Genomic DNA, 27,338 nt, shown 5'->3' with positions numbered 1-27,338 from the left:
TGGCTACTGGAGGGGGGGGGGGGGAAGAGAGAGAGAGAGAGAGAGAGAGAGAGAGAGCGAGAGAGAGAGAGAGAAGAAGAAGAAGAGAGAGAGAGAGAGCAGAATGTGTCCAGGGAATTATAGTCTGGTCTTAACATTGGTGGTGGGAAAAATAATAGTTCTGCAGAGTGGCAGAATGTGGGAAATAGTGTTCCACAAGGAAGTGTGATGGGATCACTGCTGTTCCCAATTTACATGATACACAATTTTTAAATTTGCAGACGATACCAAACTGCGGGAGTGGAGGAGGAGGAGATAGTCAACACTGAAGGACTACAACAATTTACAAGAGGACATTAATAAACTTGTAGAAAAGGTGAACTGGTTTGCCCACTCTGCAATGGGGCGGCCTTTAGAAATGGCATCCTCATCCTTGGCTGTCTAAGTCTCTGGCAGGACGGACATATCGGAGGCCATCCCACCAATGATTCATCGTGGAAGCTCCCCCCGCAAAGTGCAGCATGATATGGTTGAGAAAGCCAGCATTTCCGTCGTCAGCGCCAACATTGCTTTTCCCACACAGCTTCGGAGGTTGCTGATATTAGGGAAATTCCCGGCCTATGTTTTGGTTTTTGCAAGCATGGCTTGGTTGGTATAGTCTATACCTTGCCAGTTGCAAACAGCCAAATGCATGTGTTGTTTGATACAATTCGCCAGTCATTAGGATGTATGGCCTACATACCTGATATCACACCGGCATCAAAATTCATATACCACATTGCTCATTTGTGTGATAGGCAGAGCTTTTACTTCGCTGCATTGTGTCAGTGGAGAACACCACTCGTGTTGCTTCAACATAGTAACAAAATGTGAAACATCTGGTTTCACCCGTTGTTCTAATATTTAAGACTTCTTGCCCTTCCAAGGAACTGTGAGGTAGACTGGAGACAATGGCAGCCTTAGGCCCGTTCAGGAGTTTGCGCGATATACAGTGAGCAATGATCTGATCAGGGTAGCTATTTTGCCGCAGGATGGCTTTGACGCGCTCTAGTTCAGCATCAAGCTTGCATGATGAGCAAAGGCTGCGGCCCTGTTTGAGGTTGCTGAGAAGGCTAATCTTATAGCTCGTGAAAATGCAGCAATCCCAAGACATATATTGATCAGTGAAGGTCAGCTTGTGGTGGACAGTAGCAACCAACTGCATCACGCTGTTACAATGCATTTGGAACACAAATTACATTCTCCACTAACAGAATGCTGTCATCAAGCCTATCACACAAATGAGAAATGTGGTATATGCATTTCAGCACGGTGTTATGCCATGTATGTAAGCCATTCATCCAAATAACTGGAATATCACTTGAACAGCACATTCCTTCAGCTGTTCACAACAGGCAAAGTACAGACCATGCCCAAAAAGCCCACGTTGGCAAAACATAGTGTCAATCATTAGATATAATTCTGCGATTGGACAAGGCTTGCTGAACCACAAGACCGTAAGACATAGGAGCAGAATTAGGCCACTCGGCCCATCGAGTCTGCTCCGCCATTCAATCATGGCTGATATTTTTCTCATCCCCATTTTCCTCCCTTCTCCCCATAACCCCTGATCCCCTTATTGATCAAAAACCTATCTATCTCTGTCTTAAAGACACTCAAGTGACTTGGCCTCTACAGCCTTCTGCGGCGAGGAGTTCCACAGATTCACCACCCTCTGGCTGAAGAAATTTCTCCTCATGTCAGTTTTAAAGGATTGTCCCTTCAGTCTGAGGCTGCACCCTCGGGTTCTCGGTTTTTTTTATTAGTGGAAACATCCTCTCCTCGTCCGCTGTATCCAGGCCTCTCAGTATCACGTAAGTTTCAATAAGATTCCCCCTCATCCTTCTAAACTCAAACAAGGACAGACCCAGAGTCCTCAACCGCTCCTCAGATGACATAAAACTGAGAACTGTGATCAGTTTTGGTGAAGCCATTCTAGATCTGACTACAGCACCAATAGCAGTCCTTCAAATCTTCATTACTTAAGCACAGACTGCAAAGACAGAACTCCTAGGAACAGTTCTGGAATTTATACATCCTTCTTCTCCGTTCTTGTTCAATCAATTGGACTTCCATTGGATCCTCCTGCCTCTCTAGCCAATGGTTCATGTAAAGGTGAACTCTCTTCGTGCAGCTTTCATAAGAACATAAGAACTAGGAGCAGGAGTAGGCCATCTGGCCCCTCGAGCCTGCCCCACCATTCAATGAGATCATGGCTGATCTTTTGTGGACTCAGCTCCACTTTCCGGCCCGAACACCATAACCCTTAATCTCTTTATTCTTCAAAAAACTATCTATCTTGATCTTAAAAACATTTAATGAAGGAGCCTCTACTGCTTCACTGGGCAAGGAATTCCATAGATTCACAACCCTTTGGGTGAAGAGGTTCCTCCTAAGCTCAGTCCTCAATCTACTTCCCCTTATTTTGAGGCTATGCCCCCTAGTTCTGCTTTCACCCGTCAGTGGAAACAACCTGCCTGCATCTATCCTATCTATTCCCTTCATAATCTTATATATTTCTATAAGATCCCCCCTCATCCTTCTAAATTCCAACGAGTACAGTCCCAGTCGACTCAACCTCTCCTCGTAACCCCTTCAGCTCTGGGATTAACCTAGTGAATCTCCTCTGCACACCCTCCAGTGCCAGTACGTCCTTTCTCAAGTAAGGAGACCAAAACTGAACACAATACTCCAGGTGTGGCCTCACTAACACCTTATACAATTGCAGCATAACCTCTCTCATCTTAAACTCCATCCCTCTAGCAATGAAGGACAAAATTCCATTTGCCTTCTTAATCACCTGTTGCACCTGTAAACCAACTTTTTGCGACTCATGCACTAGCACACACAGGTCTCTCTGCACAGCAGCATGTTTTAATATTTTATCATTTAAATAATAATCCATTTTGCTGTTATTCCTACCAAAATGGATAATCTCACATTTGTCAACATTGTATTCCATCTGCCAGACCCTAGCCCATTCACTTGGCCTATCCAAATCCCTCTACAGACTTCCAGTATCCTCTGCACTTTTTGCTTTACCACTTATCTTAGTGTCGTCTGCAAACTTGGACACATTGCCCTTGGTCCCCAACTCCAAATCATCTATGTAAATTGTGAACAATTGTGGGCCCAACACTGATCCCTGAAGGACACCACTAGCTACTGATTGCAAACCAGAGAAACACCCATTAATCCCCACTCTTTGCTTTCTATTAATTAACCAATCCTCTATCCATGCTACTACTTTCCCCTTAATGCCATGCGTCTTTATCGTATGCAGTAACCTTTTGTGTGGCACCTTGTCAAAGGCTTTCTGGAAATCCAGATATACCACATCCATTGGCTCCCCGTTATCTACCGCACTTTTAACGTCCTCAAAAAATTCCACTAAATTAGTTAGGCACGACCCGCCCTTTATGAGCCCATGCTGCGCCTGCCCAATGGGACAATTTCCATCCAGATGCCTCGCTATTTCTTCCTTGATGATAGATTCCAGCATCTTCCCTACTACCGAAGTTAAGCTCACTGGCCTATAATTACCCGCTTTCTGCCTACCTCCTTTTTTAAAAGGTGGTGTCACGTTTGCCCCAGAGTCTAGTGAATTTTGGTAAATTATCACTAGTGCATTTGCAATTTCCCTAGCCATCTCTTTTAGCACTCTGGGATGCATTCCATCAGGGCCAGGAGACTTGTCTACCTTTAGCCCCATTAGCTTGCCCATCACTACCTCCTTGGTGATAGCAATCCTCTCAAGGTCCTCACCTGTCATAGCCTCATTTCCATCAGTCACTGGCATGTTATTTGTGTCTTCCACTGTGAAGACCGACCCAAAAAACCTGTTCAGTTCCTCAGCCATTTCCTCATCTCCCATTATTAAATCTCCCTTCTCATCCTCTAAAGGACCAATATTTACCTTAGCCACGCTTTTTTGTTTTATATATTTGTATAAACTTTTACTATCTGTTTTTATATTCTGAGCAAGTTTACTCTCATAATCTATCTTAATCTTCTTTATAGCTTTTTTAGTAGCTTTCTGTTGCCCCCTAAAGATTTCCCAGTCCTCTAGTCTCCTACTAATCTTTGCTACTTTGTATGCTTTTTCCTTCAATTTGATACTCTCCCTTATTTCCTTAGATATCCACGGTTGATTTTCCCTCTTTCTACCGTCCTTCCTTTTTGTTGGGATAAACCTTTGCTGAGCACTGCGAAAAATCACTTGGAAGGTTCTCTACTGGTCCTCAACTGTTTCACCATAAAGTCTTTGCTCCCAGTCTACCTTAGCTAGTTCTTCTCTCATCCCATTGTAATCTCCTTTGTTTAAGCACAAAACACTAGTGCTTGATTTTACCTTCTCACTCTCCATCTGTATTTTAAATTCCACCATATTGTGATCGCTCCTTCCGAGAGGATCCCTAACTATGAGATCCTAAATCAATCCTGTCTCATTACACAGGACAAGATCTAGGACCGCTTGTTCCCTCGTAGGTTCCATTACATACTGTTCTAGGAAACTATCGCAGATACATTCTATAAACTCCTCCTCAAGGCTGCCTTGACCGACCTGGCTAAACCAATCGACATGTAGATTAAAATCCCCCATGATAACTGCTGTACCATTTCTACATGCATCAGTTATTTCTTTGTTTATTGCCTGCCCCACCATAATGTTACTATTTGGTGGCCTATAGACTACTCCTATCAGTGACTTTTTCGCCTTACTATTCCGGATTTCCACCCAAATGGATTCAACCTTATCCTCCATAGCACCGATGTCATCCCTTACTGTTGCCCGGATGTCATCCTTAAATAACAAAGCTACACCACCTCCCTTACCATCCACTCTGTCCTTCCGAATAGTTTGATACCCTCGGATATTTAACTCCCAGTCGTGACCATCCTTTAACCATGTTTCAGTAATGGCCACTAAATCATAGTCATTCACGATGATTTGTGCCATCAACTCATTTACCTTATTCCGAATACTACGAGCATTCAGGTAAAGTACACTTATGTTGGCTTTTTTACCTCTGTTCTGAATCTTAACACCTTGATCAGTAACCTCTCCTAAGTTATATTTCGTCTTAACCCTTCTCCTAATTTTCCTTGTCGTTGAACCCATATCTTCATGTAACAACCTGCCGCGTTGCTTACCATTAATGTTTTCACTTCCCGTTTTATTCCTTTTAGTATTCCTGGTCCTATTCACTGAGCTCCCCTCAGTCACTGTACCTTGTACTGTCGCCCTTTTTGATTTTTGACTATGGCTTCTCTGCCTTACACTTTCCCCCTTACTGCCTTTTGTTTCTGTCCCTGTTGTACTACCTTCCAACCTCCTGCATCAGTTCCCATCCCCCTGCCACAATAGTTTAAACTCTGCCCAACAGCTCTAGCAAACACCCCCCCATGGACATCGGTTCCAGTCCTGCCCAGGTGCAGACCGTCCGGTTTGTACTGGTCCCACCTCCCCCAGAACCGGTTCCAATGCCCCAGGAATTTGAATCCCCCCCTCTTGCACCATCTCTCGAGCCACGCATTCATCCTATCTATCCTGACATTTCTACTCTGACTAGCTCGTGGCACTGGTAGCAATCCTGAGATTACTACCTTTGAGGTCCTACTTTTTATTTTAACTCCTAACTCCCTAAATTCAGCTTGTAGGACCTCGGCCCCTTTTTTACCTATATCGTTGGTGCCTATGTGCACCATGACAGCTGGCTGTTCACCCTCCCCCCCCAGAATGTCCTGCAACCGCTCCGAGACATCCTTTACCCTTGCACCAGGGAGGCAACATACCATCCTGGAGTCTCGATTGCGTCCGCAGAACCTCCTTACAATTGAGTCCCCTATCGCTATAGCCCTGCCATTCTTCTTCCTGCCCAGCTGCGCAGCAGAGCCAGCCATGGTGCCATGAACCTGGCTGCTGCTGCCTTCCCCTGATGAGCCATCTCCCTCAACAGTATCCAAAGCGGTATACCTGTTTTGCAGGGAGATGACCGCAGAGGACACCTGCACTGCCTTCCTACTCTTGCTCTGTCTTTTGGTCACCCATTTTCTATCTCCCTCAGTACCTTTCACCTGCAGTGTGACCAACTCGCTAAACGTGCTATCCACGACGTCCTCAGCATCGCGGATGCTCCAACGTTAGTCCATCTGCAGCTCCAGAGCCGTCAAGCGGTCTAACAGGAGCTGCAACTGGACACACTTCTTGCACGTGAAGGAGCCATGGACAGTGGACGTGTCCCTGAGCTCCCACATCGCACACGAGGAGCATGACATGGGTCTGAGATCTCCTGCCATGTCTTAAATCTTCGGTTAACTTCAACAATTACAATTTACCAAAAAAAATTAAATAAATAAATAAACAACGAAGAAAAAAATATCTCAATATACCAATGAAAAGAAGAAGAAAACAGAAACACTACTTACCAGTCACTGACCTCGAGCCTTCCTCTTGATCTTCACAGCGGTTGTTTTTTTTGGTTTGAGGAGGGGCTAGGGAGGGAAACACTGAAGAAGTGTTTCGGGTTTAAGTGTCACTTGACAACAGCTCCTCCACAAAATACCTTCAAATTAGGGTGACCACGACGGAGGTATACAAATTTCCCTTGTAACACCAATCAGCAGCTCCGCTCTACTGCCCTCTGCTGGATGCTTGTCTTCACTCGAACAGCTAGAGTCTCAAGCTCAGGTACACCTTCAATTTAGGGTGACCACGACGGAGGTATGCAAATTTCCCTTGCAACACCAATCAGCAGCTCCGCTCTACTGCCCTCTGCTGGATGCTTGTCTTCACTCGAACAGCTAGGGTCTCTAGCTCAGGTACACCTTCAATTTAGGGTGGCCACGACAGAGGTATGCAAATTTCCCTTGCAACACCGATCAGCAGCTCTGCTCTACTGCCCTCTGCTGGATGCTTGTCTTCACTCGAACAGCTAGGGTCTCTAGCTCAGGTACACCTTCAATTTAGGGTGACCACGACGGAGGTATGCAAATTTCCCTTGCAACACCAATCGGCAGCTCCGCTCTACTGCCCTCTGCTGGATGTACATAGCCCCGCCCTGAGAGGCGGGGTATAAGAACCAGTGCCGTCCCAGCAGACTTCACTTCTGTAACAACGCTGCTGTGTACAGTTCTATCTGATTAAAGCTGAATCGATATGACTCCTCGTGGTCTCAAGAGTATTGATTGTGCATCACATACTATTGAACCAATTTTCAGATTAGGATGCAGAAAGCAAAATGGACAAATCTGAAATTGCCATCAGTGGCTTTTATGGCAGATATTGATCCAGTACAAAATTTGGATTTCAGATTTTCTTCCACAGAGATCGTCAACAATTCTCTCTTATTTGTGGAGGTGTGGCACTTGAGTCAATTATTCTGTGGAGCAGTACAATGAGGGAAACTATCTAATTGGGTTCAGTGCTCTTAAATTCTCTTATCTTACCATCATTTCTTTAAAGTTTCAACATGATTTTTGCGCCCAGCGATTGTCTTTCCATGTTGGGATTTGCTGTGGAGGTTTCCTGTTATTTTACCTTTAATATTGGAATTGAGTGGAAACCATTGTGTTTTGAGAAGTGCCTTAAAACAAATTTGTGTAAACATATGAAAAGGATGATCATTCAATAATCCATCGTGGTCACCCGAATCAAACATGGTGCACTCATACATTATTCAACTGCCTTCTTAATCACTTGGGAGAGGCAAAAGACAACGGTCTCAGTTGCCAATTGGGGAAAAAACTCCCCTAAAATGTCTTTCTCAGTCCCTAAGACAATTCTAGAAAGCATTGTGGCACAGCATCTATATTTAGCAACTGCACCTTGCCTACCCACAGTTTGCATGCCTATCCCCTTTCCTGAGAGGTGGTAGCTGGTCATTATTCAGCACTTCCACGTACTGACAAAGAATTTCAACAAATCCATTTATCACCCTATATGTGAAAGCCAGCAACACTGCACACTTTTGAAAAACAATGAATGAATAGTGGCTTATAGAATGCTAAATTTGTAAATGATTAAAACTAAAAGGATAATCATACTTTTTAAAGTCATGATCTAATTGGTCGGTATATAACGGAGGAAGGGGCAAAAACATATAAAAATAACCAACACACAAAAAAGCAAATAAAGCTTCAGGTAATTACTTTCTACTAACCTTCCAAGAAACTGCAACAAAACAGTGAAAGCAAACTTGAAGACAAAAACGAATGGGCATATTTTAGATTAAGAAAATAGAGCAATACGGGTTAGATACCAGGAAGGTGAAAATTGCATGTAAAATTCCTGAAAAGGCAAGCTAAATGGTCCCAACAACTTATCTGCTTTTCCACTTACTTATATTCTTTATCCATGCAATTTTCTGGCAGTCCAATCAATAGGTTTTGAGTCAGTTGACAGATAGATTATATGTTACAATAGTTGCAGCTGCTCCCATGATGAATGACAACCTTAATTTCCTTTTGATCTTTGTAGCATGGGAACATGGCTGATTATTGACAAAACCAACATCAATGTTTCATTCATATTGCCACCAAGATTTCTAAGTCAACTCTTCATGGAAAGAACAGCATCAACCAACTTCCATTTATATAACACCCTTCACATCTTTAGGGTACCCCAAAGCACTTCACATCAACCATGATGCTTTTACAAATATATTCACTGCTGTTATATAGGCAAATATGGCAGCTAAATCATATCCAACAAGGTCTCATAGTGAGCAATAAGATTAATCTGTTATCCTAGGCTCAGAGTAAAGGGAGACTATTTGGTCCATCACATCTATACTACCTCATTGAATGAATAATCCAATTAGTCTCCGTATCTCTCTTGACCCATAACCCTGTATCTTTGCTTTTAAGTACATATTCAACTCCTTTAAAAAAAATTTCCATCACCCTTTCAGGTAATAAATCCAGGTCTTGACAATTTGCTGGGCAAATACGCATTATCCCTTCAGTAGTTTTGCACACACATTTATTTCCACATGTCAAAACATTTAACCTTCCCATTGCCTGGGACTTGCCAAATAAAACTACCAACAATGACTATTCTTCCAGTTATTATTCACAACTTTTTTTCTATTCTCACAAGCCATCTTCCTATTTAAATATCGAAACCTGTACTGTAACCCTGCTTGCTTTATTTCGCATACTGTATTGGATATCAGTCCAATCAGGCTGTTTTCATGTGAGAAAGCTATTGAAAGTAGTATTGAACCATATGAATTATTCTAGTAGTTCATGTGGTAAATACAACGCAATTTTCAACACATCATGTGCAAAGTGACAATCATTGGTGCATTGCAAACGTCACTTAAATATTTTGAAGTCCCATTTTGACTTTACACAAATGTAATAGGAGGTAACATTAGCTACATGTCAATAGAGCAGAGAGTTTCCATTTCTCCCCAGCTGCTGCATTGTACGGTGACATTTGTCCATATGACAGTCACAGGCAACTAGATTCTAATCAATTAAGAATCTTTGGCAGTTCTCCTATTAGCAGTCCTGACTCTCCGCTTCCCTCAGGGGCACACACCATCCTTAACAAACAAATATAGAACAAGCTGATTCATAATTGACCTCAGAGTCTTTCTTGGAAACCAAAGCAATTACAAAAGACTTCTGTTTGGGGTAATATATTTAACTGGCACACACGAGAGAAAAAAAGATTTGAACTATACAATTTTCATCTTTTGAAAAGGCAAATTAGCCTATATTAGACAAAATGTCACACTGGAATTTTTATCATGTTTGCCTCCCTTCCCACCCTAGATCTTTGAGATGCTACAAAAGTACTTACTTTCCATTATCCAGAATCCAGTACAGCTGTAACCTTATTTATCTTTCCCTGTCCCATGTTGCCATGTAATTTTGGAGGAACGAACAGCAGAATAATTAGCATCCCACTGGCTCATAGTTAACCATCATGTCCAGAGTAACTTTACTAATTAGGGTGAACGGTAAGCACCCACTACCACAATAGTACTTCCTTTAAATGTATTGGAAGTCAGTCTTTATACAGTTTCATAATCCTTAACAAATAAAAGTCACTATGGTTTTGTGCTACTATCCTATTAACACGGCTCCTGTTACTCACTCTTCGCCAAACTGCAATAACAGAGGCAAAAATAAAAGTACAGTGGTTTATGCCACTGTTAATTATTTAGCACAAACTGTAAACGTATTCAGCTTTCAATAGGAGTTGCAAATTTCCTTATGGAACATTTAAGGCTCCTCAATGATCCAGGATGTTTACCAAGTGAATAATTGACTGAAAGTATCAGTTCAAGCTCCAATATGCATTACAGCAGATTTGGGAGAAGTACAGAACTCATCCGGTGCAGGGGAGCTTCAAATCCAGGCCATGGCTGCAGGGCTTATTAATACAGCATATGCCAAGTGGGCATGCACAGCTGCTCTTGGAACCTACCCAACTGGCAGAGACAATGAAAACAAAATGCTGATCTGGAGAGTTTCACAGAAAGGTTTTGAAGACCAAGGTAAGCTGGAAGTGCCAATGATCGGAAGAGCTGGGGGCGAGGTTCTTGGAAGTATGGCAGACACGTTCGAGACTGTTATGTGGAAGTATATTGGAAATAACACAATTTACATATACATGCAAGATTAATTATTAAGATTACTGAAGTTTAGAATTTTTGTGGATTTTGCAAGTATTTCAATTATAAATCCAAAACTTCTATTTATTTTACACTTTGGTGTTAATATTCTATTCCATTTGTTTCATTCCCTCACTGAAGGTGCTATTTCTTTCCGAATCCTGGTGCCATGGTGCTGGCGGTCCAGGATTTGAATGGGGACCTACAGGTCTACATTGGCATAGCACTGCAAGGACACACTGATGCCTTGGTCTAGGAATAATAATAAAAGTAATAATAATAATAATCATCGCTTATTGTCACAAGTGGGCTTCAATGAAGTTACCATGAAAAGCCCCTAAGTCGCCACACTCCGGCACCTGTTCGGAGAGGCTGATACGGGAATTGAACCCGCGCTGCTGGCCTTGTTCTGCATTACAAGTCAGCTGTTTAGCCCACTGTGCTAAACCAGCCCCTGTTTCGCTCAGTAAGAGTTTGGATATCTGGGAGAAACTCACCCAGGATCGCTGCACCTGGAGCAACCAGAAAAATACAGTATGGCTTCCTTCGAAAGCAAACCCATATTAGCAGACAGAAAACACAAGCAGATGAAACTCCAAACCAGCAACTTGGGCAGCACGGTAGCAAAAGTGGATAGCACTGTGGCTTCACAGCGCCAGGGTCCCAAGTTCAATTCCCCACTGGGTCACTATCTGTGCGGAGTCTGCACATTCTCCCTGTGTCTGTGTGGGTTTCCTCCGGATGCTCCGGATTCCTCCCACAGTCCAAAGACGTGCAGGTTAGGTGGATTGGCCATGATAAGTTGCCCTGAGTGACCAAAAAGGTTAGGAGGTGTTATTGGGTTGCGGGGATAGGGTGGAAGTGAGGGCTTAAGTGGGTCGGTGCAGACTCGATGGGCCAAATGGCCTCCTTCTGCACTGTACGTTCTATGTTCTCTGTTCAACTGAAGTTCAATCTGCAGTATCCTATTCTAATTGCAGCAGAACCTTCCAGGCACAAACTGGCGTTAGCAGTCACCTCTATACGCACCAGAACCCTACAAAAAACAGGTGAGGAACATGGTCACCTTCACCTCAAAGGATAAACAAGAAGCATGGTAATACATTGGAGAGTGCCACAGTGCACCCGTCATTTGTTTAAGTTCTATCAACTTCTAAAATTCTAAATTCCTATCGCCACGTTTACAATGGTGCCAGGAATGTGGAACTTCAGTTATGTGGAGAGATGAGAAAAGCCGCATTGTTCTTATTAGCACAGAGGAAATTAATGGTAATTTTAGGAAAGGCAATAAAATTCATGAAGGGCATTGTTTAGGCAACTATGAGCAAGGGTAGCAGAAGGTGGCACAGTAGCACAGTGGTTAGCACGGTTGCTTCACAGCACTAGGGACCCGGGTTTTATTCCCAGGGGCCACAGTCCAAAGATGTGCAGGTTAGCTGGATTGGCCATGCTAAAATTGCCCTTAGTGTCCAAAAAAAAGGTTATGTGCAGTTACTGGGTTCTGGGTATAGGGTGGAGCTGTAGGCTTAAATAGGGTGCTCTTTCCAAGGTCCGGTGCAGACTCGATGGGGCAAATGGCCTCCTTCTGCACTGGAAATTCTATGGTCTCACGGTCAGTAACCAGAGGACACATGCCAGAGGTAGCTGCCAAAAAAACGTGCTCTACAATTCTGCTGGAGATCAAGGGACTGGAATATTGAAGTATGAATGTTGCTACCTGCAATGAGTCACAAGAAATGCATGATGGAAGGTCTCCACAAACAATCCCAGTTTCACATTTTGAGATGGGCATCTCTGGGATGTGGTTTATGTATTTCCAAAAGTAAGAGTTGTAAAAGCATCTTCCCTTCCTGCCAGAGGTGCAGCCAAGGTTTAGATTTTTAGAAGACCATAAGGCATAGGGGCAGAAGTAGGCCATTCAGCCCATTGAGTCTGCTTCACCGGTCAATGCAATTGTGACTGATCTAATGCGATAATCCTCAATGCCACTGTACAGTCTCATTCCCATAACCCTTGATTCCCATACTGATATAAAATCTCAACCTTGAATATATCTAATGACCCAGCCTCAACAGCCCTCTGCAGAAAAGAAATCCACAGATTGGGCAGCAAGGTAGCATAATGATTAGCATTATGACTTCACAGTGCCAGGGTCCCAGGTTCGATTCCCGGCATGGGTCACTGCCTGTGTGGAGTCAGCACGTTCTCCACGTGTGTGCGTGGGTTTCCTCCGGGTGCTCCAGTTTCCTCCCACAGTCCAAAGATGTGCAGGGTTAGGTGGATTGGCTGTGCTAAATTGCCCTTCGTGTCCAAAAAAAGGTTAGGTGGGGTTACGGGGAAAGGGTGGAGGTGTGGGGATTGGGTGGAGGTGTGGGCTTGGGTAGGGTGCTCTTTCCAAGGACCGCTACAGACTCGATGGGCCGAATGGCCTCCTTCTGCAAGTAAATTCTTTGATCTATCATTTACTAACCTCAGAAAATAAATTCTTCATCTGTCTTAAATTGGTAACCCCTTATTCTGAGATTATGCCCTCCAGCCCTAGACTCTCCTACAAGAGTAAATAACCTTACAGCATCTACCCTGCCAAAATTCCCAAGAATCCTATAGGACTCAATAAGGTTGGCGCTCATTTTTCTAAACTTCAATGGGTACAGGCACAACCTACTCAAACTCCCCTCATAAGAAAAGATCAGACTGCAGGCTGCATCCGAAGAGGGAGAACACCAACTGACATTGGATTTTGGTACGATTTTAAGATGTAAAAGAGGGTTCAACTACTGCATTCTTCACATTAAGCCAAGAGGGCATAAAAAGGGGATAAGTTTGGGTTTCAGCATTGTATGTAATGTATCATTCTGATGTTTATATAATTCTTAATGAAGGATGCATGTTTATTTGTACCAAAATAAAAAGTTCTAATAATGTTCATTTCTTAAGCACTTATGGCTGCCCTCTCACCCCCCGCCAAATGACTCCCCCCTCCCCCACCCCATGAAACTTCCTTTCCCAGGTGTGACCCTCTAGCCAAAAGGTTTGCCCACCCCATGCTACAATAACCCATTTAGCTCAGATTGTGTTAGAGGCACAACCAGCCTCAGCATTCCAGTATGGTCTGCTAATGCTCACTGCCAAAATATATACTGTGGTGATATACATCACTAAGTACACAAAGGGTTAATGTACATACACTACACCTAGCTAGACACTAGAGGGAGCACCAGAGACATGACACACAGTCAACCAATAGGTCAGTAAGATAGGACACGACCAATGGGCAGTCACGATACACACAGAGGTGACACTACCACAGGAGGGCATTACACCAACCAATGTAAAAGGACACATCACACATGCTCAGGCTCTTTCCAGTGGAGACTGTCAGTGAGTACAGACACAGGGTTGATTGAGCATCACTCCCACCATGTGGATTGTAGCAGACGGGTTAGTCAGTCTGAGTAGCTATAGAAGAATTAACAGTAGCTTCAAATCCAAGTAGGAGAATTGTTAATTGTTTAATAAACGTGTTAAAGCTATCTCCAAGTCTGATCCTTCCTTTGTCAGAGTGCACATCAAGGAAGCAGTTTATGCTATGACAAGAGCATAACAAAACATATACATGACTAATAGCCAGCTGGACAGGTTCGGGGAGAGTTAGTACCTATGGAGACTTACCACAAGAACAGAGGAAATTTTGGGGGGAAATTGAACAAAAAGTAAACACTTGTGTCATCAGTCCAAAATTAAGAAGTTGCAATTCTTACCTTCACATTATCTGGAAGAAGTCCCCCCGGGTGTTTATCCATGTACTGACATAAATCTGTATGCTAGAATAAGGAGAAAAAGGAAAGACAATTGTTTAGATTTATTAGCCATTTGATCATTTCACTGTTTCAGCTTATTTGAAATACAGTTTATGCCTGGCTTTTCATAGTATTTAACTAGATTTTGTAATTATTCAATAAAATGAGGCATATTTATTTATCAACCCGTATAGGATCTTCAACTTGTATGCACCTATCAAAAGGTCCTGACGGCTATCAAGTAATCTGAGTAAGTCATACAGACTCGAAACGTTAACTTTGTTCTCTCTCCACGGATGTTGGCAGACCTGCTGAGATTCTGTTTTTTTATTTCAGACTTTGAGCATCCACAGGATTATTTATTCAAGTAATCTTACCTCTATTCTATTTCATTGCATTCAGTTATGAAATATTTGAACAACAAAGGAAAATGTCCCAAATACATGGTTTCAAATTACACACTTTGCATAAGGAATATTTGAGGAAACCCTAAAGTCTGCCACAAGGTCTTTTAAAGAAAATGAGAATTGAAACCAAACTGATTATTCTTCCTAAAAGAAATTGAGAGCAAAGGGGTGGCACGGTTGTGCAATGTTTAGCACTGCTGCCTCATGGCGCCAATGACCCAGGTTCGATCCTGGCTCCAGGTCACTGCCTGTGTGAGGTTTGCACATTCTCCCGTGTCTGTGTGGATCTCACCCCCACAGCCCAAAAGATGTGCAGGGTTGACCACGCTAAATTGCCCCTCAGTTGGAAAAAAATAATTGGGTACTCTAAATTTATAAAAGAAAAGAGAGCAAGGCCATCGAGTGTCAGCTTTGCACTGTAGAAACCAGAAACGGTTTAGGTCTGTCCTAATCAACAACAGAACAATATTTTTACGTGGCACTCTGGTTGCACCATTCTGGCTACATTCTGGAAAGACCCATAATAATATGTGAAAGAAATCTATTGCAACAAACACTCCACATTTTGCAATATTTGAATATATACATTTGTCATGTTTTGGTTTCTTACAGGAAGTACTGTGGAATCAACAAAAAGTACAAATAGACCCAAGTTCCGATTAAAATAACTGGTTAAAGATGTAAAGCTGTAAATTACACAATAGAAATGAAGACAATTGTAATGCAAAAGCTTACAACCATACAATTTAGGGACAGATTCTCAAAAGGTAATTTTGGAAGGAGTTTTATTACAGCTTATGAATCTCATTGTGATAAAACCTAACTCAAATTAACTGACTTTTAGAAAGCTCCTGGTATTTTAAAGACATGCAAATTATTTTCTCCATTTGTCACAGTTTTATCAGTTCTATTTCAACTATTTTTCTATATATGCAAAAACATCTCAATTATTTAAAAAAATGATCCAGGAAGCTCTGTAACTGAGACTATCAGGTTTGTTATGAATTTCTATAAGTTATGTAGTGAAACTAGATTTGGTATAATAAACTGGATGTTACAAAGAACCACAAGCACTTATTTCCATCTAAAAAAGAGATTCAATTTAACTGCACAAGAGACACTTAGACAAGGTATTTCTTGGAACCAAAGACACCCAAACACAAACCAAACTTTTTCATTTTCCAAATATACCACTCCTCTGTGCAGTTGGCACGTAATAAATGGTATTAATCATAATTACCGCAAGAGCCACTAGTCAAATTAGGGGAATTTCCTCTTTGAAATGGATTTCTGATTTTGTTATTAAAAAACCATGGTTTGGCTCGGGTGAATTGGTTTAGAATAAAGGGAACTTTGGTTTCTCAGATTCTTGAATGCAATTGTGACATGATATTTGATATTGGCACATTTTTCCAGAACAATGGAAATCCATCTTCATAGGGTAATGGGCATATTACCAGCAATGACTTCACATGCATGAGGTTATGGAGTAACAGATGATAAAAGTATTTCTTTAAAAATTATAAATACTCCAATTAGTGAGGGCTATTATTTCCATAATTACATGTCAAAAGCTAATGTAAAAATAGTCCATTATACATGATTTGTTCTCTTCGCCGCTGCATTAATGAGAAGGCAAACCTTTCTATTATACTTTTAAAAAACAAAAATAAATCAGGGTTTTGTAACTTGAAACGGAATGTTTCATACATAATCTTAACTTAATTATTTAATGTTAATTATGAGATGATATGCATGTCTTTTAAAGGTTATGAAGATTATCAATGAATTTCACTTCTATGCTGTTCTATAAAATATTGACAATTTGTCTTAAATGACCTTTACCTTTTACAAAATGCTGCACAAATATAATTTATTTACATCAGTAACATTAAGGGAACACAAAGGAACTGTTCATACATTGGAAACTGTGCAGAGAGCTACCTTTGCTGGAGCCTTGTGGAAAGGCTGACAAAGCTTAGGTTTTTCTGTCATGATGGAAGGTGTTTAAGTGATGACCTTAAGAGATTTATAAAATTGCAAATTGTATATAAAAGTTAAATCTAGAGATTACTTTAAATTCACTGTGGAAAGGACCATGTGCCACAGGCTCCAACTAGTAAAAGTCAAATTTAGGACAGGTATCAGAAAGATTTTCCTTTCACAGGGGTTATATGAAATAGATTTCTGTAGTGGACATGAAAAAAAGGGATAATTTTCAAGCAATAAACCTTGCAATAGGGGACTGGATTCTTTCTGCATGGATGAATTAAGACAGCATGAATTTTCACCCTTGTGTAATCATCTTCAGAACTTGGGCAGAATTGAAAAGGGAGCAATATAAATAAAGTATGTAATTTGCTATTTACGCTTACTCATTTTTCTGATGCGTTGTGCTTTTTTCAATCTGCATGCATTCTACTTTAAAGTAGTTCCCTAGCTAAAACCAATACAATGGCACGCAGGTCTTCTAAGCATTTCCATGAGTTCTCCCAATGTACACACAATGTTCGGAGTTTTCTTTGCTCAGGTCAATGAGGTGTAGTGCTCGAATCACTTACATAGTGCTACATGATGACAGTACTGCTGCTACACCTGTTAGTACTGGCAGTCAACTCCATGTTTATTGGCTGCAAAATGTAGAATATCAATCAGTAATGACCTCCCTGAATCACTCCCTCACGGCTGCTTTTAATACATTCTCCAATTAGGTTGAAGCTGGTTCCAACAGAGAAATCCAACCCATCAGCAACAGATGGTACTATCGTGTGTATGAAGCCCAGTGACAGCTCAACACAGTCCATGTGTTCGAATAAGCTCTATTAAAGCACAGGCCCACCACACAGTATTAGAGATAATTCACGAGGGACAGGGAGAATGTAATTTCTCTTTCTTACACCTGCTTCCCTTCAACTCTCCTAGTCCTGACCATCAATGTCCTGTGCTGCACCATATGTTTCCTTATCCAAATAACTATACACTTGTCACAAGATGTCTGCACGCGAGATGATGCTTGCTTAAAATGTGTATGGTGATGGTTGCGATTACATTTAATTATCCTCACTGTACGTATGCTGCGGAACACTTGGGTTTTCCTCACAATGTGAACACTAGAGAGGAGATATTAGAATACACTGTACACTTGGCGGTTATTACATTGTTATTTTGTGAACTATAAAGCACCTGAGCACAGTGTATATGTTGATGAACACACAAGTGTAAATAGATGCTTAATTTGGGGCATACCAGATGTCCAAAATCATCAACCCCCTTTCCCTGTTTTCCCCATCAATTTTACAGTTCCTTATCCAACTGAAGCTAATAGCATCTCCTCAGATGTTCAACCACATGTTCCACTGGCTGCTTTCCAATTACGTGGTTTGACTTTTCAATGTTACAGTAGCCTGAATTAAAATTTGCGATTTGGCACAGAAATCTATTCATTTTTGGAGATAAAGCATTTTTGAATCTCTTGTAACTGACGCTCACTCAGTTTTTTGTTACTTTCCAAAAATATTCTTTCCTATCCTTTGCGCTGGTTTAGAAATTGCAACACAATCCAGATGTGTATAACAGTCAAACAAAAGGGTTCTGGTTTCTCCAAGTCATGGCCCATGAAAATTTCATGACTTTTCGACAAAGTAGGCTTTTTAATTTTGACGAGAAAGCATTGTTTGATGAATGATTTTTTAAAGTATTTTTGTTAACCTGATTAACAGCTAGAGGAATTTGAAAAAAAGCTTACATGTTAATTTTGTCGCAGAATTGAACTACATGAAAACAATCACATTACTATCACTGTTTCAGACCATTCAATAAGGAGAAAATTACTTCCCTTTCCTTCCCCCAAAGAAAAGTTTTAAAAATTCGATATGATGAACGAAAGGCAAATCTATTAACTTAAATAGGTCAAGGTTGTGTTCTATTTTTGCCCCTGTAACTTCATTCCATCTTATAGTGGTTCCTGGAGCCATGTTTCTCCATGGGGACCAGCAGCCCTCCAGTATATTCATAGACGTGGCCAATCTTTGTGTGAACCAAGACAACCACTGACTGGTATGTAGTCCCTATGGGGCTGTTTAGCACAGGGCTAAATCGCTGGCTTTGAAAGCAGACCAAGGCAGGCCAGCAGCACGGTTCGATTCCCGTAACAGCCTCCCCGAACAGGTGCCGTAATGTGGCGACTAGGGGCTTTTCACAGTAACTTCATTTGAAGAGCCTACTTGTGACAATAAGCGTTTTTCATTTCATTTCACTGACCGTCACGGTTCACAAAGAATCTGAAGTATGAGGGGGCAAAATGGTCTACATCGCTTTCTTTGGAGATGAAATATGGTACTTTGTAATGTAAAAAAGTCTGGTGTCCTACTGAGTCGTAGTGGGGTCAGAATAAAAATGTTATGCTCCAGTTTATTAAAGCCCATCTGCAGCAGATTTAGCTTTGGGCACTGAACCTCAAAATAAAAATGGGCAGGAAAGATGTGTATTTTTATTTATGGAATGTGGGCATTGTTGACTAGGCTATCATCTATTGCCCAACCCTAATTACCCTCTAGGACATAGTTGTGAACTAGCTTCTTGAAATGCTGCACTCCATGTAGTGCAGGTACATCCACCATGCTATTAGGGAATTGCAGGATTTTGACCCAAAGATAGTGAAGAAAGGGCAATACATTCCCAAGTCAGGATGGTATTATGGTTGGGGGAAGAAATTGTAAATGGTGGTGTTTCCATTCATCTGTTGCCCTTGCCCTACTTGGTGGTACAGGTCAAGGGTTTGAAATATAGAAAAATAGAAATTAGGAGTTGGCCATTCGGCCCTTCGAGCGTGCACCACTGTTCAATATGGCCATGGCTAACCCTCAATCTCAATGTCCTATTCCGGCTTTCTCCCCATACCCTTTGATGCCATTAAAATCTAAAAAATCTCTTCCTTCAATACATTGTCACTTGGCCTCCACAGCCTTCTGTGGAAGGGAATTCCGTAGGTTCACCACTCTCTGGGTGAAGAAACCTTTCCTAATCTCAGTCCTGAATGGTCGACCCCGTATCCGAAGACTGGATTGGAAGGTGCAGACAAAAATGTCTTGGTGAGTTCTACAGTGAACTTTGTCCATGGAAGGTGCACACTGCTGCCACAATATACTGCTTCTAGATCCTGGTGACAAAGTCAGAGGGAGAGATCAAAGTGACTGACCAGGACCAAAGCACCCAGCTGTTTTCGGATCAACTTTGCATTCCACAGACCATAAGTACAGATGGAAGGCCCTTGGAATAATTCTATCAAATGTCCCAGGTAAAAGATGGAAAGTCCATTCCAACCAGGCTTTTCCTTTGGGACTCAGATAAACGTCTACACATTCCCACTGAAATCTAAGAGTTCTTATAACAGCGAGTTTACCTGGCACTGGTCTACTCAAAATTCGGTGGGCACCTTCCAGTTGAATCTTGAACAAGTCAGCAAAATCCCTTACTAAGAGGAGCATATCATCCGCATCAATTCAAAGGATGACCTCTATATTTGGCCCACTAAACAGGGGCCCAACAGACACTTGCGCAAGAGGTGGAGTAAGCAGAATTAGCCAAATTAAAGCACCTGAGATAGGAGGTAACATATTAACTTGGATGAAGATTTTTTTTTTTTTTTCATTTAGTAAAGGGATGTGGGCATTTCTGGCTAGGTCAGCATTTATTGCCCATCCCTAATTGCCCTCAAGGTGGTGTGGCGAGCTGCTTTTTTGAACCGCGACAGTTTCTGCGGTATAGGTTAACTCACAATGCTGTTCGGGAGGGAGTTTCAGGATTTTGACCCAGTGACAGTAGAAATGGCAGTATTTTCCAAGTCAGGATGGTGAGTGGCTTTGGGGGGGTGAGGGGGGGACGGGGACTTCCAGGTGGTGTTGATCCCAGGGATATGCTGCCCTTGTCCTTCTAGATGTTACTGGTCGTGGGCTTGGAACGTGCTGCCTGAGCAACCTTTGTGAGTTCCTGCAGTCCATCTTATAGATGGTACACATTACTGCCACTGGGAGGGAGTGAATGTTTGTGGAAAGGGTGCCAATCAACTGGGCTGTTTTGTCCTGGATGGTGTCAAGCTTCGAGTGTTTTGGAGCTACACTCATCCAAGCATGTAAATAGTATTCCATCACTTGCGCCTTCTAGATGGTGTAAGGATCCTTCCCTTTTCATTCCCCATTTCACCCTTTCATTTATTTTTGCCATTACATTTTTGGTTCATGGATGATTAATGGACATGTATTCACAAGTGGCCTGTGCCTTTCATTCAAGCAGAGGATTTCAGCAGCAGGAGCGATCACAGGGCTGGATCAAACTGGAGTTGTAGGCTGACCGGCACCAAAGACAGAGATTATCTGGGACTTGGTTTGATTGATTTGGCTGGTGGCCAAAGAATTGGTCCAAAAGGCTGTGTCCTGCCTGGTATTGGTGGCGATTGGATCTGATCCCAATGGAATGGTTTTCAGAGTCCCAACAAGGCTCGAGTTTGGTTTCAGTTTTGGTCTTGGCCCCAGGGAAGGACCTGCTATCCTCTCCTCAGATTTTCTCCAGAAAGGCTGGGGGCAATTCTCCGATATTGAGGCCAAGTGTTCGCACCGTCAAGAATGCCGTCGCGTTTCACGACGGCGCAAACAGGGCCCTGACACGACCTATTCTGGCCCCCACAGAGGGCCAGCACGGTGCTGGAGCAGTTCACACCGCTCCAGCGTCCTTACGCAACGCCAAATGGCCACTGCGCCAACCTGTGCATGTGCAGTTGGGCCACGCCATCCTGCGCATGTGCGGGGAACGTCTTACGCACGCCGGCCCCTCACCAACATGGAGCCAGTGTTCTGGGGCCGTGCGTGGAAGGAGGTAGGCCCGGGTGGGGAGAAGAGGCCGGTCCGCCGATCGGTGGGCACCGATCGCGGGCCAGACCCCATCGGAGGCCACCCCGGTGAAGGAGCCCCCCTCTCCCCCCCACAGGTCGTTCCCGCCGGCAGCGACCAGGTGTGGACGGCGCCGGCGGGAACCTGTCGTGTCGTAGCGGTTGCTCGGCCCATCCAGGCCAGAGAATCGCCCCTCGCCGGTTCTCCAAGCGATCCGGTGCAAATCGTGCGCTGCTGGTTTCCGGGGGGTGGGAGAATCGCGTGCGGGGGTCGGGGTGGCATAGCGCGATTCGCGCGGCGCCCCGGTGATTCTCCCACCCGGCGTGGTGGGGGGGGGGGGGGGAATAGCGCCTGCTGCGTTTCTGAACTTTAGCTGAGAGTCAGATTCATCCTGACTGCATATGGGGTTTTGAAGAGGACATGGTGGAGCTAGATAATGAAATGACAGGAAGAAACTGTATTTTCTGACAGTTCTTGACTTCTGAAGTAAATGCCTGAACTTGCAACACGTCTGAGTGAGGTCAGTACATCATAGCACCCTCATCGCTGGTAGCACTTGGTCTGTCTGCTATTTTCACCTAGTAGTGCTGAATCAAATTCGATAATCTAAAGTTCACCATCTATTGAAGACGGGAAGATGGACTTTAAATGACATGATTGCAGTTCAGGAGTCTTTTAAAATACTTTTATATCACAAAAATATGCTCACAAACATTAAATTAAACCTAGTACAAATTTAAAATTAAGTAGAATGTGGAATCAGCAATTTAACAAAAATGTTACGCTGTTTAACAACAAAGAAAACCCTCTGTTGTATCTTACAAGAAAGGTTTCATGGAAATTAACAAAATTTAAAAATAATATAAATGGAATTGGCGCCCCATGTCACATTAGGATACAATATGTTGCAACTGTTCTTTCAGTCATGAGAAAAGCCTCCAGGTTATTTTACTGTCCCAGTTCTGAAATACTTTGTAAAGTAACAATTAATGCGTTTACCTGTGGCATTATAGCATCAGAGCCACTATTCCATTTTGAAATTGTGGGTCAGATCTAAACCAGTGGTCACCCAATTTCCCATAAATCTACTTCAAACCTAGTTGTCCCATCATTCTATTAACTGGCTTCAGCTGCCATTTAGAAGTCTCAGATGGATGAACAGCCTGAGGCGTATGAATGGGCGACAGAACCTTTCAACTTCATTCCCATCACTAAAACCAATAATGTGAAAGCACTTCCAATAAAACTAAAAAGTGCTATTCGGCTTCTGGCAATTACATCTGACAGCCGCTAGCCCGCAATGTCTCAATGAACATAGAGACTGTTGCAGTTTTTATCTGCGTAGGCTTTTCATCCGTTAGATGCACAATTCGTTCAAACCCGATCAGTTTTGGTCACTGTTGTACTTTTCCATCCTCCCTGACTAACAAAGGTTCACATCAACGGCTTTTCGAAAAGCTCATTTACCACAAAATGTGACTGTACCCAAAAAATGTCTGTTTTTTCAAGCTTATTAATGTGATTGTACAAAAACTACCTCATACAATTTGAATAGCTGCCCACTGGATATAAAGCTTCTATGAAGTTGATTAAAATAATCATTTCAAAAAAAAAAAATGTTTTTTTTTTAATTAAAAAAATAATAATTTCAATTCAAATCCTTTTTGCATTTTTTCTCTCGAAGTTCTCTAAAAGGGGAAAACTCATGCTTGCCTAATGTGTCATAAGCTACATCAGTACCTCATTAACATGTCCATTCTTCATTGTTGAGACTAGATAGTCAGTGTTTTTCAATCACAAGACATGTCGTTGGTATCCAAGTTCTATTTATTTTTCACAAAACTTAAATATTTTTAAAAAACAATAATAATAAAAATTAAGTGGGAGAATTTCAATATAAAGCAACATACCTCAACGCAAATCACTTTACACATGCACAATGATAGGCCCTAAAACCCACATCGCCCACATCCCCCCCCCCCCCCCCCCCCCACACACACACACACACACTACCCAGAGCAATTAGTTTCAAAAATTTAGTTCAAAGCTCTACTTTTTTCACATTGTCACAGACACACAAAAAAAAACTTGTCTGGCTGAAATTCAAACCACAAAAAAAAAAGCTAGAATGGAAACATTCAATGTAGCATGAAGCTCTGCGGGGCACAATTTGTGTTATCCAGTCTGTCCACATACCAGGCAATGACATGGAAAATAGCAGCTAAATCTAGTTTCTAATAAAGGACAAGACGCAGAATGGTAACATATTGTTTCACACTCAATGTCCCAATGCCGGCTTCAGGAAAAGAAATTAAAAAGAAAAATACAAGGAAATGGAGAAGGGGTTAAATATGAGATAACCTAAGCATTATACAATTTCTCATCATCACTGATAAATAATACAACTAAGTGCCCAGTAACAAGTCCCCTCTGGACCCTCGATCAAGAATAGCATTTGCGTAAATAAACCATAAAAGCAGAAGACAACGAGATAAACTTTATTAGTGCAAGTTAATGCAAAAATATTCCACTTTGAGCTGCATTTTTATTTAGATTTCAGTTTCAGCTTCCTTTGAAATGAATACCTTTTTGCATATCAGATATCCTTGCCACTGGAATGAAACTATGCTCCCTGGAGATAAGTATATGATAATCAAACTCCCAGTAGCCAATCGTGACTCCCAATATCCAATTTATAAACAAAGAAGAATGCAGACACAGTAAAAACAGGAGCCATATTACCCAACTGAAAGATTGCATTGAAAAATTATTGCGATAAATATATTCACATTGACAATTGCAAGGGTCTCAAGCGAAAACAAGTTTGACAGCCGCATTAACTTATTTGTGAATGTCAATCAACAGATTAAAATTGTCCAGAACGGAGGGCAAACTGGGACTAAATTTGCAATCTCTGCAACTCTCACTGTTTTGTTTTAAAGGAGCAACTTCCACAACACTTACTGCTGAGACAGGAAAGAGTGTGGATAGATCTGCATTTAAAGTTACTGTGTCTTCTTCCTGCAAGGACAGCAGGTGTGGAAAAGGTATGTAGCACATTGATTGCGGAGATTAGAGTACATATCATTGCAGGACAGATTTTTGTTCTGTATTTGGAACAGTTTCAGAGAGCTTTCCCATTTCGGCTGTAGAATCCCTACCCTACACGGATGCAAATGAGATTAATTGAATGAGGTTCTGCATTGGAACAAAGTGTGAGCTAATAGAGGACAACAATTAGTTTAAAAAGACAAATGAAATCAAACAAAGGGTAAATATGTCACGACCCACAAAGGGATGAACTGTTCAGTCGCTGGTGCGGATTTCACTGGTTACCACAGGCAAAATCACAACAATTTGAGGTTCCCACATGTGTGGAGATGTACAAGTTGCTGTCAGTGATACCCTGGAGGACCACAGGCTGCGCTGTTGCAGTCTTTGCTAATGGAATCTGCAGAGATCATAGCAATGGTGTGAACTTAGGACACCTACCCACTGTTCTTGTACTTTACTGTAGCAAGATGAACATTTTATTATATTTAATACATATATTATATTTATATATGTGAAACATTAAGATATAAATATATATATATATATATATATAAATAAAACCTGGAATTGTTTGATGAAGTAACAGAGAACATTGCTGTTAGATCCAGACAGAGCAACCACAAGGAAGCGATGATGAAAGCCACAAAAGTTTTTAATTGCACGAATAACTACACTAGACAACTCCACTCCCCGAATGGGACTCCCACGCCAACCCACATTCAGGTTGGGGTAATGTCCGGAACGCTTCCCTTGTTAAGGGAAAGTCCCACCCTCTTAACGGTGAAGCTCGTATTCATCAGAGGTCATGGCAAACCAGACAGTCCACACCCCTGGACTCTCATGGAGGGGTTACAAAGCTCCTCCCACTTCCCCTCCCCTCGCTCTCTCCCTCTCCCACTCCCCAAATCCAGAATGGCGTCCACTGTGATGGGGTGTTGGGGTGTTCACTCTGGGTTGGTGCTCAGGCAGCATCTGTCTGGGACCCTGCTGCATATAGCACACAGAGGATGGTCGTTTTCGAGCCAAGCGCCTAAGTGGATTGGTATCCTTGCCTTGGTCCTCGGCAGCCATGGGTGGCTGCCTCTTCATATCTAAGTCGGAATCAGAGCCCTCCACATCTATTATCTCAACGTCCTGGGTTGTTGGACCCGTGGTGGTGGCTCCGGTGCCAACTGTGGTGGAGATTTCAACAATGGCACGGGTTCATCCAAGCGAGGGTCGGCCAATGCCAGAGCACAGCTGCGGAGGTGATCGAATTGCCGATTCGATTCTCAACCCTCTGTTTGTCCCATTAAAGACAGGAAAGACACTGGCCCCATCTGCTTAAGTAAGATGCCCAGAACCTACATCACTGAAATTTAGGACAAGCACCGCATTGTCAGGCAAAAAACACCAAAAGTGTGTATGCCTGCCTAAAACCAGTGTGGACCGTTCCAACCCGCTGCAGACATTCCTGCCCATGTCCACCAAAACCACGCTCAGGCATGTACATAGGCACTCTTTCTCCCTTGCCCCATGAGCAGCTCCTGATGTCACCACCCCCGTGGTGGCATGTGCCATAGTCCTGGAACAGAAAAGGAACGGGCCAGACATGTCTCGAGGGAACCCACAGACTGTTTCTGCATCCCCCGCTTGAATGTCTGGGCCGGCTGCTCAGCCAAACCTTTCAATACCAGGTGGTAAGGTACCGATGTAGAGAATTTCGCTCATCCGCAAAAAGGTCCCAAATTCTGCGCAGGTGAACACTGTCCCATTGCCCAAAGTGAGAACCTCTGATATGTCATGCGTGCTAAACATCTGTCAGAACTGTTCAATCGTGGGCTTGGAATTCATCAAAAGCATGCGGTGAACATCCATCCATTTTGAGTGGGCGCCGACCAGGATCAGGAACATTGATTCCTGTGAAAGGGATGGCAAAATAGAGTCCGAGGAACGAATGGAGTTCCATGGTGCCGTCCGGAATGATGAACCTGCTTAATTGCCTGTCACTTCGCTCCACCAGGTAACCGAGGTACGTAACCTCCCGAGTGTGGAACACACACGTCTCCGACGGAGTCTAAAGCCAGTAGCCGCGCAACTGCGGAGCACCTCGTCAAGGTTCCTCGATGCGCAGTAAACCCCGCAGTATGTTTTCCATCACCTACTGGAACATCACGCAGGCTGATGATATCCCAAAAGGCAATCTGGTATATTCACCCCGGTGCGTATTTATGGTCATGTAATTCCTGGACCCCAGGTCCAAAATCAACTGAAGATAAGCATGGCTCATGTCAAACTTTGTGAAGGAATGATCTCTGCTGAGTTTTGAGTAAAAGTCCTCTATCCGTAGTGCTGGGTAACGGTCCAACAGGAAAACACAGTTGACCATCATTTATGACAAGCTGGCAGGAGGACACTTATTCTCAAAACTGGACATCAGCCACACATATGTGCAGCTGAAGCTGGACAAAGAGTCACAACAAATCTCAACTATCAACAAATTGAAGGCCCTTTTTCAGTACAGAAGATTACTCTTCAGGGTATCGTCAGCCTGTGCGATATTCCAGA

The 27,338-nt window shown here is 42.6% G+C and overlaps 1 protein-coding gene across 6 annotated transcripts in view; it reads right to left on the bottom strand.

Moving 5' to 3' along the window:
* cdk14 (cyclin dependent kinase 14) overlaps positions 1–27,338 on the bottom strand; it is a 935,572-nt gene that overhangs the window by 514,191 nt on the left and 394,043 nt on the right. For all 6 annotated transcript variants that reach the window (XM_072508685.1, XM_072508686.1, XM_072508684.1 and 3 more), the window contains one exon: positions 14,408–14,470. In XM_072508685.1, coding sequence (XP_072364786.1) covers positions 14,408–14,470 — 63 coding nt within the window. The remainder of the gene's footprint in view (positions 1–14,407; positions 14,471–27,338) is intronic.

The sequence above is a fragment of the Scyliorhinus torazame genome, chromosome 6, assembly GCF_047496885.1.
Source record: "Scyliorhinus torazame isolate Kashiwa2021f chromosome 6, sScyTor2.1, whole genome shotgun sequence".
NCBI classification, from domain to species: Eukaryota; Metazoa; Chordata; class Chondrichthyes; order Carcharhiniformes; family Scyliorhinidae; genus Scyliorhinus; species Scyliorhinus torazame.
Note: the sequence above shows the minus strand (reverse complement) of the source record. Positions and strands in the feature narration are given on the sequence as shown.